At 35.8% G+C, this 17,269-nt stretch overlaps 2 protein-coding genes across 4 annotated transcripts in view; one reads left to right on the top strand and one right to left on the bottom strand.

Moving 5' to 3' along the window:
* The window catches only part of LOC132098752 (coiled-coil domain-containing protein 3-like), an 81,727-nt gene that overhangs the window by 32,800 nt on the left and 31,658 nt on the right, over nucleotides 1-17,269 (top strand). The window contains exons 4-5 of one of the 3 annotated variants that reach the window (XM_059504914.1): nucleotides 13,294-13,341; nucleotides 13,598-13,741. The exons of the other annotated variants lie outside the window; for them this stretch is intronic. Of the exons in view, the coding sequence (XP_059360897.1) occupies nucleotides 13,294-13,341 (48 nt within the window). The 3' untranslated portion in view covers nucleotides 13,598-13,741. Of the gene's footprint in view, nucleotides 1-13,293; nucleotides 13,342-13,597; nucleotides 13,742-17,269 lie in introns of those variants that run through there. 3 annotated transcript variants of the gene reach the window in all.
* Nucleotides 1-17,269, bottom strand: part of LOC132098750 (calcium/calmodulin-dependent protein kinase type 1D-like) — a 57,279-nt gene that overhangs the window by 21,825 nt on the left and 18,185 nt on the right. Inside the window, exon 2 of the mRNA XM_059504912.1 lies at nucleotides 197-328. Within this exon, the coding sequence (XP_059360895.1) occupies nucleotides 197-328 (132 nt within the window). The remainder of the gene's footprint in view (nucleotides 1-196; nucleotides 329-17,269) is intronic.

Raw genomic sequence — 17,269 nt, 5'->3', positions numbered from 1 at the left:
GCACGGAAGAGAGAACATCTGCGGGAGCTTCCCTGCTGTAATTGGACAAGGGCACCAGAGTTACCACGGTAACTGGAGGTCAAACCTCAGGCAAACAAGCTCCTATCAACTGGCAAACTGAGGGAATGAAGAGTGTGGAAGAGACGGGTGATGCTGTTGCCATGGGTACAGGTGTGATACGGGAGATGGAACTCACTTGCGTAGAACGGCAATCTCATTCTCGATGCTACTCTCCTTCCCCTTCAGCGCTTTTTTAGGGATGCACTTCACAGCGAACATCTTTCCTGTGGACCTCTCCTCTGCCAGGACCACTTCTGAAAATGCACCCCTTTGAAAGAGAAAGAAAAGAGAGTTTATGGCTTCAGTTTTGATTGCAGAGCTGGGAAATATAGACAGTGTTAGTTGGATGCTACAAGTTAATGCATGTAGTATAACAGAAGCAATTGATACCGTCAAAAAATGAAACATTAGTGTTGCTTCTCAGCCAAACTTTATATTACCATGTTTTTGGACCATGTGGACTATTTTAAACATCATGTAAATATCAATATGGTAATCATTACAATACTGAACTTTAGAGTATGAGGTTAAATATCTAAAACTTGCACAGTAATGTTAAAATTGTTTTAGAAAAATGCATTCAAATTAGTATTGTCAAACTTCTGGACCTCAGTGTTTTCATAGTAAAGTCTTAATTTATTTAGCATTTCATACAATACAGATTTTTTCAAAGCAGTATTACGATACTAATCAAGAAATTCAAATTCAAGTTCTGCTGTACAGAAGCTCTAAAAAAGACAACAGTGTCATTATTTCATAAGTCAGTTCAGTGTTAGTTCAGTTCAATAACTGAAAAAAGTTTATCAATTATGAAACAAGTTCAATTTAGCCATAAGCAGTTCTCCAGAAGAGAATAGTGTCATTATTCTGCTCGACTCAGTTCAGTGTTGATTCAATTCAGTTTAATAAAGTTGATGTTGCAAAATTAATCAATTATTAAATGAATTTGATTCAGCTATGAGTGAATGTACAGAAGACAATAATTTATATCAAACATTATTCTCATCTGATGGTGTCACTGCAGTCAAAACAATAATATTACTGAATATTAAGTGACTTTTAAACCCCAGTTAAGCTAGCCAAAGACGATGCTGACAAGGAACCCAAACTCCATCAGGTGTGGAGAAAAAGTAGAGAGAAAAAACCTTAGGAGAAACCAGGCTCAGTAGGAAGGCTGGTTCTCCTTTTGCTTAAGCAAATGAACATGGTGTGATTTATAATTCCAAGCTGCATAGTATGAAATTAGTATGAATTTGTTGCTTTAAGTCCAACATTTCCAAGTGTTTGTTCACAAGTGTGCATTTGTATGTATATGTCAGTGCTAAAAGCCTTCTGTTGTCCTCTCTAATTTCATACACTATTCAATAGTGACTCTATTTACAAACTACTTGCATTTCCCGAAGGAAACACCGGTGCTTTGCAAGGCATCAGCAGAGTGGTGTTTAAGTTTTCTGCAAGTTCTGTAAAGTTATTGCCAGTCCTTGAGCAAGGAACTTAACATCAGGTTACTCCAGAAGGCCTGAACCTGGAATAAGTATACTGTCTGTAGGAAGCTATTTGCATAATTATTCGACACTTCATTTTTGGAAGTTCAACTGAAATACAGTACTACTTAATATTAATGTTGCAATGTGATGGAAAAAGTGATAGATCTTTATTTCTGCATTGTGATGTATTATTATAAAAGAAAAATATGTAGGGCATACCTTATATATATAATAAATATAAATTATAAATATACACTGTAAAACTGATTTTTCGATCAATGTAGTGTCTTTCTACTTCCAAATTTTAATGAAATTTTAACTTCAAATGAAATGGATGTTTTATTCCCATTTTTGTTAGTAGTTATGAAATTTACGAGCAATTTCTGTATATTTTCAGTGTATGCATGAATGAATCTAGCACAATAAGATAAATAACATGCATTTAGAAAATAAATGAGTGAATTTTGTTTCATACAGACTTTACATGAGATCTGACACAATCATATTTCAAATGTAAATCCAACATAATCAAAAGCATCTACTAAACAATGCTTGAATCAAGCAAACAAGATTGAACTGATTTAATATTAAGAAGTGCAAGAGCTGCATTGCAAACATTGTCAGTTTAAGTAAAGATCTATATTTGAATGAGGAAAAATCTTGAAACTCTTTGTTAAGAATTTGCTTAAATAGTGTTTCAATTATGCAATTACATACATAAAATTAACATAAAGGTGGGACTGAGAGGTATTGACCGCTGTGATTTTTCATATTCATTAATCTATGAGTGGTTCATCTTCTTCCCTTACACTATCACTGATAGAGCTCGTCTGGCTAACACACCTGGAGCTTGAATCCAGTGATTACTGAGAATGAGATCAGTATAAGGTAAGGTTACCTACATTTACTTTTTCATTTTAAGTTGAGTTCAGCTGAATTAGTTAAGTAATGATCAGCTCTGTGTGTGTGTGTGTGTGTGTGTGTGTGTGTGTGTGTGTGTGTGTGTGTGTGTGTGTGTGTGTGTGTGTGTGTGTGTGTGTGTGTGGGTGTGTGTGTGTGTGTGTGTGTGTGTGTGTGTGTGTTTAGAGGGGTGGCCTGACATTTGAGAAAACCCATTTGCTGATGATGTCCCTTAGAAAATCTCCATCTCATCTGCCATCTGCCAGCACACGTAAAAGCTTTTAAATCACTGAGCAAAGAATTAGGGAATATTTGCTGAGCAATCTCACACTGTTGCTATGCTGCTGCTGCTGCTGCTGCTGCTGCTGCTGCTGCTGCTGTATACACCAAACACACTCTTCAGCAGGACTGGACATGTGGCCAGAGGCTTCCTGTTATCAAGTCACACACGCAATGTTTTTGCTCTGTAAAGCCTATCTTTCATGTTTCTGATATCTTCTATCATGTTAGTTCTTGTGTGAATCTTACAAAGTTGATCAAAAACAAATTTGATCTTAATACATATTTCATCCCAAAATCAAAAGGTAAAATTAAGAAAAAATATTTTAATATTATATATTTATATATATAAAACATATCTTAATATTTCATGTATTTAAAAAAAAGATATTATTATCTAAAATTGGATATTATAAAACAAGATATGTATTATCAATATATGATATATGTCTGTGTGTGTGTGTGTGTGTGTGTGTTGTTTTTTTCATGAAATTAATGTCACAATGCAAAACATCTTAGTTCAGCTGATTTTTCTGTCATAAAATATAATTTCTCATAAATATAATTTCCCTTTTGATTTTGAGATTAAATATAACCCAGACGTGTTTTTGTGAGATTCACTTGCTTAGCGCTTTCTTTTTCGCTTCTATATGAATGTCTTTGAAGAAAGAATACTCTCAGACAGGATTAAATATACAGAAATGAGTACAGAAACAGTCAACTACCATCCATAACTAGTGTTGTTTTTGGCAGCCTGTTTTAATTTTAGTTTTAGTCTTGTCTTTGTGTGAAGCTGTCATTTTAGTTTTTATTAGTTTTAGTCACGTTCATACTCTTTTTAGTCTAGTCAAGTTTCAGTCAACTAAAAGTCTGAGCATTGTAGTCTTATTTTAGTCAGAATGATCCATGACTATTTTCGTCTAGTTTTAGTCGACAAAAACGGATGACATTTATTCTAGTTTTAGTCAGTGAAAATTGTATTTTAGTCTCTTTTCAGTAATGCAATTCTATTTAACCCAGTCAATATAGTATAAGTACCTAGTAGTATAGCCGAAACCAAAATTTTCTTTTAGCCAAACCCATTTCAAAAAAAATTATCTTCTTATATTATTGTTACCTTATAGACTCAAGAATACATCCATTCCAGTGATGGAAGATGCTCTGATTTGAATTTACAACATTTATTTTACCAACCAAACATATAACAAGTACACACATCAGTCCCCTTCTCTGTGTCAGACTTAACTTTTGCCTTGTCCAAAAATCCACACTTGTGGTCTTTGCACTTGAACACTTGACAACTTATATGACATATATTTCCTGTATTTGGCAAAAAGTGTTCAAGTGAGCATGAAGACCACAAGTGTGTGTCGAGCTTTCCATTACCTGATGGGACACACTTATAGTGTTGTAAAAATGCAAGTGTTTACATAGCTTTATTTTATTTTTATTTTAAAATCAATTTCTAAATGTCTGTTCAGTAGTCCCCATAACATGACATAATTTTAATTTGTGGTGCTTTTAATTAAGTGATAAAAATCAGTTGCAAATGTACAAAATAAATATCACCACTACTCATCTTTGCACCAATAAAACGTAAAAACACTGTTTTTCTACCAAATCATATGTAATATCTAATTATTATTAATATTTCATATACATTGCAAAGGTTTCCGTTACCTCTCACGAGATCTCTGCAAAAAGTCTCACGATTTATTTCCACAACATGATGCATGATGGGAAACACTAAGTGTGGATGTGGATTTAGTGTGGATTAAGGGCGCTGCGCTTTGCTGTTTTTAGTATCTGGGACAGTCTTGCGAACTTACTTCCTGTCGCATGCAAGCGCTCTAAAGTGGCCAAGACCGCTAATGTAGGTATTGTAGTCATTGGGGCTTGAGGAAGTGACGTCGCCTGCGTTTGCACAGTGCGACCCGATGACGCCCCTGAAGTGAGACACAGGAAACAGAAATACTGCAAAATAATAACAATATTATACGAGACGGAATAACGTTATAACATTTCGTTTCGTCTCGTTTTGGTCAACGAAAATGAAGAGACATTTTAGCATAGATTTTATTTTGTAAACCGCATTTAGTATCTTTTTTTATTTGTCAACAATACTGCATTATACATTTAATTATAGTCATCGTCACATGAACAACATTTACGTTGCGTCTTATCTTCGTCACGTGATAAAGGTTTGTTGATGACGATATTTAGTCATAATTTTCGTTGACGAAAGCAACACTATCCATAACACAACCCTCTGCCAAATGAATCCTGTCTGTCATGTCATAGTCAAGTCTGTCATATTTTCTCAGCTCTGTTCAATGCAACATGAACATGAGTCATAAGACATATTCAGGCTGGACTGCTAACAACAAGCATGCAACACCAGAGCCAAAATCAACTCCTCTAAGCTCCCCAGCAACCATCACATCTGTACTGCATTTCACACAGCAAGGAAAGAGGTAGAACTAAGCAAAAGGGAGCAAATGATGAGGACAACATACTGTGATTGTACTGATATTTGCTAGGCAGTCAAAAAGCACCCTCCTCCATGTCTATAATATTTAGGTCTCTAGATATGGTCAAGGTCAGGCCTAATTTGATTCTTAAACTTGGGGGTCCTGAAAAACCAATATATCAATTAATTGGCACCGACAAGTAACAGAAGTGGTAATTTTTAACTATTATCAGTAACTATTATCAGTTAAATGTAAAGCCTTGATAATATATCTCCATGAATTTTAATGAAATACTGCATAAAATGCATGCATTTAAATTCAGTAATATTGCCTATATTTTATTTGCTGTGTAATATAAACTCTCTTTCATTTTAGTTTCACTGATATAGTTATTCAGCAATTTTGTTTTTATCTAATTTGCTGTCGAAACAATTGTAAAACAGAGTCATTTTAGTATCTTTGATATACAATTATAGTATTTTTTTTGTTTTTATTTTTAATATAATTTAAAGGTGTAATAATTTTGTGTTTTTGTGATTTTTATTAGGTTTTTTTTATTACTCTATATGTTTTATAAAGTAACAGAAAAGCTTTTTAATGGTTTTAATTTTAATTTTGTTTTAGGTTTATATATATGCATAAATACACTGCTATAAAACTGCATTATATCACCCATCACCAACCTTGCTCTGTAAATATTGGTGTCTTCCACCAATTACGAGTTTATTCAAATTCCTAACACAATTGGTGAGCAGTAAAATGAGTTTGTGTGTTTCTAAATGTGCTTGAATTTGTGCTTCTAAAATGAGGGCTACGGCCCCCCTTCGGCTTGTGCCGAATGACTGAAATATTGTGTGATTTGTGTGGAAATAATGCTATGGAGTTTCCTAGAGCTATTTGCGTATGAATGTGTGAGTTATGCTGCTGCTAAGGAAACTGTATGTCAATATGTATCGACGAGTGCTCATACGGGAGGGAACAGAGCCGCGGTTATTGTCAGTCAATGACTCATGCACCACGTCGCACATCCTCGCTGGAAGGGTTTCTGTGCCAATGCATTCTCCTCTAGGGAACAGATGACAAATTATACACATAACATCCACTTATGACTGCCTAAACTGGAGAGAGAAATAGACAGACAATGAGAACTGGTTTAAAGAGAACAGAATTGAGGTACGATTAACACGGCCTCAATGAATGATAATTACACTATGCATCAGAAAAAAAATTATGAAATCATGTTAAAACATCAAGCTTAAGTGAAAAGCTCAGCTGAGAGATATATAATAAAAAAAGGGAATTGATTTATTGATAATAATAAGAAATTGAGTACCAAATCAGCATGCTAGAATCATTTCTGGAGAATGCACAGTGTATACTACATTGATAGTATGCAATATCTGAATACAGTCGACTTATAAAGACAAAAAGATTTGTGATTACAATAAACCAAACATAAACAAAAAATTTTTTGGGGGGGGGTAAGAATATTTCCTTAAAGAACTCAATGTGGAAATGAGCTTACAAGTGCCATTTTAAGTAGTATAATCATTATATGCAGTAAAATCTTGATTTAAGATGCACTGATAAATGACTTTAAATTACTTCCTTCTGACTGCAAAATATTTTCCATTTCAGCAAGTTCCCAGTCACTCATTAACCTGATGTCAATAAATGTTGCAGTGAATGGTGAATTTGGGTATTCATGCATCCTAGACACTTCCCTTTGTCTGACCCTTCAGTCCAAATCAGTTTTGTTACGGCACTCTAAAGAAGAGCACATGGAGAGACTGATGATGTAATCAACTACTCAAGTGAGCATATAAAGCCTTAGAAATGAGAAACTGAGGGCATAAAACAGTCTTCATTCTCCAAGGACTACATTATTTAGCAAATTCAAAAAACTACTTTGCAAATCACCATTGGAGATACAATGGCTTATTTCAATTATTTTCTGCTTTAAGTATTCGTAAGCATTTTTCCACAACGAATCGCCATTCCATTTGATGTTGAAGGAATCACTCCCACTGCCAAAGTATGTTAAAGCAAGAACAGAAATCCAGTGCAATTGATTGCCCAAGCCTCAATCGCTTGTTTAGAGATGTCCGATTTCCCATTAAAACAGAGTTGCACCACACAACTTTGAATTAAGTAGAGGTTGTTTGTGCACAGCATCCTGTGAGTGTTCTAATGCCACTTCTATACACTGGCTCCATAAAATCACCAGATGCATGTCGCCATGAAAATACTGAAGAACATGATTACAGTATGTGTCTCTCCCTCCCTGAGTGTGTGTGGGTTTGTGTTAAACTATGAGCCCAAGGGTTGGTTTGGACGTGGTTCCAAAGTCTCACAAAACCAGACAGAAAGATAATGCTCCACTTACATTAAAAATAAAGTTACATTCCTACTAGATTAGGCACACTTGCTGAGATAATCTCAACACAGATCCAAACCACTTCCTCTTTTCTATCTAACCCACACTCAGATTAACAGATCAGCAGCTGAACCTGACAGAAACAATTTACTTCAAGTTTTTTTTCATTAAGTAGACAGAAGAGAGGAGGAAACGGGAAAGCCACTGTGTAGTATACAGTATGGAGGTACCAATAATGGCATTTTAAATGATTCCTATTAGCCTTATTTGGCCAATATTTGAAGCAGATAAAATCAGGGATTCTTTCATTTAAAATATAAAAATGTGTATCGTTTTCAGTGTCATGATAGTATTAAACTGTCATGTCACCAACAATTAAAAAAAAAAAAAAATATATATATATATATATATATATATATATATATAAAAAAATAAAAAAATAAATATATATATATATATATATATATATATATAAGAAAAAAAACTTTCCCTAATAAAATTCAAAGTTGGAGATTTTAAACTGATTTTTTTTACTGCCTATGGCATAGAATGTAAAATGTACATACAATTAAATAATACATATTTTTAATTGTTTCACAAAAACAACGTGTGTGTGTGTGTGTGTGTGTGTGTGTGTGTGTAGTAAGTGTATACTCTGCATTACACCCTATCTAGTGTGTTCTATTTTATAGAGTTAATATTTATGTACAATATAGAAGTCCCATTCACACCAAGAACGATAACTATAAAGATAACGATATTAGCGTCCACACCAGCGAACGATAACGTCTGAGCTCACGTGTGTCTGCTGCTTTAAATCCTCAAGCTCATTATAGCAGAGTGGATTCTGATTGGATGTCAATGTTTGTATCGTTCATCAGCTGGAAAAAAAATCGTTCTGAAAATGATTCCAACGATACCGTTTCTCTATGCCTTTATCGTTATAGTTGTATTGTGGACTCTGCTATTCTTTAATATTGGGAACGATTTTTAGAACTATATCTTTATCGTTATCTTTATAGTTATCGTGCTTGGTGTGAACGGGCCTTTAGTCTCTTCTATGTGTAGTGTAGAACCCTTTAGTATACATTTCAGCCTCTGTGCATTACTACAAGTATGCAATTACAGTCTAGGTCAAAATATGTATAACTAAATATGTAGTTCTACGTATAAATAAGTGTGTAGTAAAAACTGTGGGGTGCCGAATTCTCACACTAGATACCAAATAAACAAATACACCCAGGGAAGATCTAATTTAAAACAACATAACCTGCAGGAAAATGCTGTGTGTTGAGGGTACAGAAGCTACATCTTGAGACCTGAGACCATTAAAGTCATTTGACCCAACAATTCATCAACCAAAACCTGAAACTGATATGGACACATTAGGACAAACAGTACCCATAATTTCTCTTCTGTATGTAGTGTAGAACTCTGTACATTTGAACCATTGTATGTACTACTACATAATTCACAAATATTCACTGCAAGAAGTATCTACTATAGTACTATATACATGTACTTAAATACATATTACCAGAATGTATCAGTTTCTCCAGAATGTATCAGTTTCTGAGTCCACAGTGACAAGGTGATGAAAGGGTTAATTCCCCTAATTAGAATCCAGACAGAAGATCATGTGGATTAGTGAATGGATTAGTGCACATTCAATTTCCTCCATGTACTTCCTGTATAGAAGATGAGAAATTGTAGCTGTGTCTAAGATCACATGATCACATGACAGGTAGTAAATATTGAATATAGAGTTTAATCAGAGTCCTTCTGCGCAAAAGGTTATGCTGACGCAGGAGCTGTGAAGATTTAGATTCATTGATCATGTGTGTATAAGCACACATACACGTGCTAGATGATTAGATGAACGTTTACATCAGCCCCCAAGACACACATGCACACCCATTATAAATTCAATAGTGCTGTTGCCACGGCAGCAATTACAGTCTAGGTTGGAATATGTAGTAAAAACTATTACACATACCGTGTGGTGCTGAATTCTCAAATTAGATGCCAAATAAACAAACCCAGGGAAGATGTAATTTAAAACAAGATAACCTGCAGGAAAATGCTGTGTTTGAGGGCACAGAAACTATCTTAGCTTGAGACCATTTAAAGGAACAGTTCACCCAAAAATGAAAATGACCTCATAATGTACTCACCCTTAGGCCATCTATATGAGTTTGTTTCTTCATAGGAACAGATTTGAAGAAATTTAGCATTATGTCACTTGCTCATAAATGGATCCTCTGCAGTGAATGGGTACCGTCAGAATACAAATGCAAACAGCTGATAAAAACATCACAATAATCCACAAGTTATCCACACAACTCCAGTGTGTCAATGTCTTTAGTTTGTAAGAGACAAATCCATCATTAGGTGTTTTAATTAAAATATGTTTAGTCCAAAATAATGGTTCCTCTAGTAAGAAAAAAAAAGTCCATCCCCAGTTTTTCCTCTCATATCAGTGCATTTTTCTCTCCTGATTCAGACAACATTACTTTCACTGAATAAAACAATATTATAGATAGAGGACTCATTTTAAGTTAAAAACATCTTGATGGATTTGTTTCTTACAGACATGCATTATTTTTATTCTCAAGATGTTATTTTGATCAACTGGATTACTTGTGGATTATTGTGATGTTTTTATCAGCTGTTTGGAGTCTCATTCTCACGGCACCTATTTACTGCAGGGGATCCATTGGTGAGCAAGTGATGTAAAGCAATTTTTTTTAAATGGGTTCCATTGAAGAAACAAAGTCCTATAGATCTTGGATGGCCTGAGGGTAAGTACATTTTCAGCAAAGTTTCATTTTTGGGTGAACTATTCCTTTAAGTTGTCTAACCCAACAATTCATCAACATAACCCCGAAACTAACACACACACACACAAAGGCATGCAGAACTCATAATTTATTACCTTCCGACAATTAATCATTGCAATTGGTTTCTTTGCCTGCAGCGATCAATAGTCTGCACTGCAAAAATAAATGAACTGTTGGAAGCGTCAACAGCTTTGATGTATGTGTGCAACATTTCAACCACTGATCTGTTCACATTTAGACATCCGTGAACATGTATCTGTAGTTGACATTAATTAGTTGTTATGAATCTGATATCTACAGAAAACATGCTTTTGGAATGTTTCGAAAACATTTCAAATATTCCAAAATATTTAGAATGTTCGGATCAGATCAAAGTACCCTGCACGCTTGTTGCTAGGAAACCTTGTAACTGTAGTGAGACGCTTTATTGATCTTACTGTCCGAAATAATGTATCACCCTTCCCTTAGTAATGGCAGGGGATTTGACATCCATCATAGCTAAAGAAAACGAGCCATACAGTGTTTAATGTGAAAGCCTTTCTGCATACTGTATTTCATTCTCCCAGGGAAACCATTGCATATCATTTCTTGATTTAATCACAGTGAGTGCATAGAAATATGAGACTAAAATCTCTGATCCAGAACCGTGTGTGCTGCCATGCTTGTTACTGCTTACATAAGAAGCTGCTTTCTTAGGCAGCATCCTAAAACTGTGGTAAACATCTTAAAGGATTTATTTCTACTCGATGTTAACCCTTAAGAATGACTTTTGGTGGTGTAACCTAAAAAGTTAAGTAAGAGGGAGTAAAAGTAAGTAAAAGTAAGATTTTTTTTTAAATGTTTTTGAAAGTCACTTTTGCTCACCAAGACAATTTATTTGATAAAAATGCAGTAAAAAAAAGTAATATAGTAAAATATTAATATAATTTAAATGATGATCAAAAAATATTTCTTATAATTATTGTCAATCTTGAAAACATAAAAGGGGTCATATGATTGGATTTAAATTTTTCCTTTCTCTTTGGAGTGTTACAAGTTCTTTGTGCATGAAGAAGATCTGTGAAGTTGCAAAGACTAGTCTCAAATCCAAAGAGATATTGTTTATCAAAGTTAAGACTCCTGCCATGCCCCCCTAAAACGACTCATTCAAACACGGGCCCACATATCTACATCAGTATGTGGAAATATTTGCGTAATGCCACCCAGATGTTCACGCAACCTCAGTGTTGAAGCAACCATGTCAGAGAGATGCTGTGTGTATCTAGGCGAAAGCAAAAGCACTTTATTTGGCCTTCCAAAAGTAGATGCATTTAGGAATCTTTAAGATTACTTACAACAGAACAGCAATACATTTTATGGATGACCGTTTCGTAAACCTAGGAGTGGAGGTCATTCTGACTTTGCTACGGCGATCTGGCGCTTCTGAATCAGCTACTGTACGTATGTTTTGTTATTAGTTTAAGTATTTGCTATTGAATGTTCAAATGTAGAGTTTTGCGAATCGCGTGTTTATGTGTGTGAGAGAGAGAGAGAGAGAGAGTGGCTTGTGCACTGCAAACACATACGAGCTTCATCACTGTGTCTGTCACATGACTGTTCCCCTTTCAGGCTTGAACTTATGGTAAAACTAAGGACATTATTAAAGTGAAAGTGAAAGTAAGGTGACATACTGTCTTTACATTTATTTAGAAAGATGAAGCTCACGATTATTGAAAGGGGCGTTACATTTCCGACCAGTCCTTGTTGTGATCGGCAAATCACATTGCACTGGGCCAGTTGGCCAATCAGAGCAGGCTGCTCTTGTTGGAAGCAGGGTTTTTGTAGAAAACGATGTGTTTGAGAGAGGCAGGGCATAGAGGACCTACAATAATGTACAGTATTTAAAAAATAATGTGTTTTTTGAACATTGAAGCATGTCAACATATTCTGTTACACCAAATACACCAAATAATGTTCTTTAAAAAAGCATCATATGACCCCTTTAATTTATTTTTTTGTGTAAACCGTGATACATTTTTTCAGGATTCTTTGATGAATAGAAACTTCGAAAGAACAACATTCATTTGACATTTAACATACTAGCAGTTAGCCGATGGGTAATCAGTCTTACTTTTTTGGATTCACATTAGACCAATCAACCTTTTTGCAACTGAATTTAAAAAGGTATGACCAGTCTTGAAGAAAAGAAATTCGATGAGTAACAATTTGAGACTAGTCTAAGCAGTTAATGCAACCAGCGTCTTAAAATTGCATTTTAAATTGCAATTACAATTTATTTTAGCAGAAATCCCAATGCAATTGGGATTTTTATCCCAAATAGTGTAGCAATAATTATATATGTCTTTACTATCACTTAATAATAGTATGCATTTCCTTAAAATCTCTTAATGCATTGTGGGATTGCCTTTTCTCTAAAGAATTTGATATTTAATGTTTCATATACAGTCAAACTGAGAAGGATTTAGGACCAATGAGATTTCACTTTGGGCGGAGTTTGCCAGCCCAACACTAATGAAATACATAAACAATCTAAAAATGTCCTGTCATGACCAGAACAAAGTATCTTACCACCTGAAGCAGACTTCACTTCAGGAGTCCACCTATGATGACTTAAAAGTGCTGTCTAGGTAAGTTTGTTGTATGTGTTGTATATTTCAGAAATGAGTTTGCATGTGCAGTTGTGCCCATGCATATCGATCTGCCCCACGCTTCAAATAAGTTTTCATTGTTTTGCACACTAACAGTAAAAAAGTTTATAATGCTGTGTGATTCATGCTGACACTTATCCACGGCTGTTGGCACAAATACAAGTGAGTGGGTGCGATTGACGAGATATTACCAGAGATGTGTGTGTGTTTGTGTGTCTACGTCTCCCTTAGGTCATGACTAATATGACGACCAGTGGGTTGCAGAAGCCTGTAATTTAGGTAAAAAGCCCTGAGTCATAGAGCCACACACACACACACACACACACACACACACACACACACACACACACACAGCTAGATGAAAGTTTGGAGGGTTGTTCTATTAATCACTGAAATTTCAAACACAATCGAACTCTATGCCCACCTGTTAATTTAAGTTTTTTTGTAATGCAAAAGAGGATCATGGGTAATTACTGAAGCCAAGGTGTCATACTCTCCCTTATCTAAAGCCATTTTTTGGAACATCCATTTGCAGTTACCATGGTTACGAAAGTGATGATCAGCCTATTGACAGCAAGTCTACAGAAGAGACAGACGTGAAACAGACAGATCTGTGAGGGACAGGAAGACGAGAGGACACTCGGGGCACACAGGAAATGACGGATGGAGCTAGAGCTTCACAAAATAGCACAAGAACATTCACTGCTCTTGCAATGCTTTCGCACTCTCTCTGAAATATTATCCAGGGCAGGCCCAAAGGACCATGGTTAATTACAAATTTTATTATCTTCTCATTCTGACTGCACACTCCCTCCAATTCATCACTGCAAAATCCTGCAAAAAGTTCATTCTCTAAAATTAACAACATGCAAGTTCTTATTTTAAATGACTATCTGTTCTTACACTATGCAGTACTAACAGAACTATGGAACATTTAAAACAGTGTCTACAAACTCTATGAAATGACTAGAAAAAATAAATAAATAACAACAACAATAAAAACTTACAAGGATCCTTTTCAGAATAGTACTGTATCATGGTACACATTGACTTTATCAGATGGTACCAGAGTAATTTGTGATTTAACATGGATTTACATAGGACTGTGCAATTAATCACATTCGATTGACATGCGCATCTTGTCAGTAAAGCCAGTCCTGTTATTAGTAGTAAATCATCATCACCTGCTTTCAGATTGAGCAGAATTCACTACACAGAGCCATAGTTCACTGACAATTAGGCAATATCGCATTGTGTGTGACCGACCCTGGACCACAAAACATCTTAAAAAAGTCTTTTACATTTTTACCAATAAGCAAAAAAACATTTTATTGTAATTTTTAGGGGTGCACCGATCGAGATCAGCCGATCGTTAATGCGCATCTCGCCAGTAAAGCCGGTTATCTAATCAGCGGTAAATTCCATCAGGTGCGTGATTTCACATAGAGCCGCTGTTACTACACAGAGCCGTTGTTAACTGTCTAGTTGCGCAAATAAACGCTGATGATGAACGTGGATTTGCGCATCTTCTCAGTTAACAATGGCTCTGTGTAGTACCAGCTGCTCTATGTGAAATCACGCACCTGATGGAATTTACCGTGAAATGTGAAATGAGTGAAATGAGTGAAATGTCTACTTTCAGATGAAACAATTCAAATCTGAAAAAACTAATATTCTCAGATTATGTAATCCATATGAAACTTGCCAGCAGGCACATCCACTACTGTGGAGATGACGAGTCAGTGTCGCCGAATTCATCTCTTAAGCCGAAAACACTAGTTTATCAATAGATTATTTAAATGTTAATGCAGTTTAATCTTACTGTTTTTTCCTGACACATTCATCATCATTACTTCACCATTCCTGTGCTGTGACAAGCTTTATGTGTGCTCTTGATCGCTTATTAGGCTATGTATGAAATTAAAGGCTCATTATAATGATTTAAATGGTTTTTTTTGTAAAACATGCAAATAGTCGACTAATGCTTAAAATAAACGACTACTAGTCGGCCAGAAAAATGTTTAGTTGAGGGCAGCCCTAATTATGTTCATAACAATATAAAAAAAAACGCTAGCAAGCACACAAACCACTCACAAAACCTTAGCAACTACCCACATGCAGGCAAGCAGCACATTGTCTTCAGAAAATATCAAACCATGCTTGTCTTTGGTCAAGTCAGAAGGTTAAAAGCCCACACCAGTGAAACCATTAATTTTCCTTTTCTTTTTGCAGTAAAGTGAAAGATGACAGAATGTGACCCATGTGCAGGGCCACAAACATGTGAGATGAATTAAAAGGGTCAGTTTTGGGTTGCCACATTTTATCAAGCAACACTAATACACTGCAGAAACCCAGCACCTTGTGCCCTCAAAAAACACAAATCTCTCATAGAATAACACAGCTGAGAGCTCACCCTCTTCCTAAAAGCCCCTATAACCTCAAAACATCTCCTTCTAAAATAAAAATATGATTTTTCATTGAGCAACGTTTATTTAGCGGATTGTGTGTTTTTGCACTGTGAATGAAGTTACAGTGCACACCGGTTAAAACCACAGGATGCCTGCATTTTCTCTCTGTAGTTGCACCTGCAAACAGCATGAGAGAGACAGACAGTGCATGCAAGGGCACTGTGGGGGAACACAGATGAAGCGCCATGGTAACTCTATTAAGATATGTGATCAAATCACATCACAGACAGAGTCAGATCTGAGCGTTCCTACCGCTTTGAGCCCGAGACATGAACATGCTGCCCAATCTAGCCTCATGTTTCTGCTGCTAACGAACTAGAGAGGATACAGCTATCGCAACCTCTTACCTGATTCTTTTTCTATACTTTATTCACAAGATAAATTTGCTTTGTCTGTGTCAAGGGAGCAGACAATCCCTTAGGCACATAAAACTCGAGACACACACACACACACACACACACACACACACAACACATTATCCTGTTCTGTTCCATTGTTATCACTGATCTGATAATACTGTTTTGATACCTAACCAGGAAATACGGGGGAGGAGGTGATGCACATCAGGAATCACACACACGCACACACACATGGGCCTCCCAAGCTGAACCCAGTGCTGTCTTGTCATAGGACGGAAAATCAGTGTGCAACACAAACTCAGATTCACTACTGTACTGCATGTCTGGTTTAAAGGGATAGTTAGTCCAAAACAAATTGTAATTTACTCTCATACAGGTTTGGAACTACATGAAGGTATTTTTTTATTCTGTTAAACACAAAAGAAGATATTTTGAAGAATGTGAGTATCCAAACAGTTGCAAGTAGCCATTGACTTCCATAGTATTTTCTCCCCTTCTATTGAAGACAATAGCTCCCAGCAACTGTTTGGCTACCAACATTCTTCTTTTGAGTTTAGCCAAAAAGAGAAACTTAGATTTTAAACAACTTGAGGGTGAGTAAATAATGAGTAAAGGACCTTAAAACTTAACTATTAAAAGTCTTCTGAAAGTCTTCTGAAGCCATGAACAAAATTTTTGCATTCAAACTGAATGTGTAAAAATGCACTGCACCAAATTTCCAAATCACTGACACCAAATACCATTAGTTTCTGTGTATATTATAACTAAATGCCCAGTGTCTTAATGAAATTTAAGAAAAAATTGTGAGTAATTCATTTTAGGTGAACTGTCCCTTTAAGCTGAAACATACAAAACATTATCCATACAGCTTTAAAGATTTTGAGCATTTTACTTACAGTATAATAAACAACATTATGGCCTGGTTACACATACGGAGCTTAGACTAAGCCAGGATTAGGCCATAGTTCAATTAGGAAATTTAAGTAACTTTTATAAATGTGCCTTAGAGAAAACATTACTGGTGGTGTGCATCTTAAGACAAAACAAAGGCACTGATACATTTTAAGATCAGTCAGTGCAAGTTTCTTTCAGTTGAAACAGCTCAGACTTACATTTTAGTCTGGGACTAGGCTTCAGCCTTATCTATAAAACCGGGGGTATGTGCATTAGTTTGGACGCTTATATAGTAGAGGTCGACTGATATATCGGTCGGCCGATATATCGGGCCGATATTTGTCATTTTTTAATATATCGGCATCGGCCGATATCCGTGTTTAGTAGCGCAGATTTAAAGTCAGGCACGTCGGCGGGCAGCCCCGTGTTATTGGTGCGGTGGAAAGTGCTGCTGCTGCCACTGCATGTGAAGCACCCCAAGCCAAA

This window comes from Carassius carassius, chromosome 22 (assembly GCF_963082965.1).
Source record: "Carassius carassius chromosome 22, fCarCar2.1, whole genome shotgun sequence".
NCBI lineage: Eukaryota > Metazoa > Chordata > Actinopteri > Cypriniformes > Cyprinidae > Carassius > Carassius carassius.
Note: the sequence above shows the minus strand (reverse complement) of the source record. Positions and strands in the feature narration are given on the sequence as shown.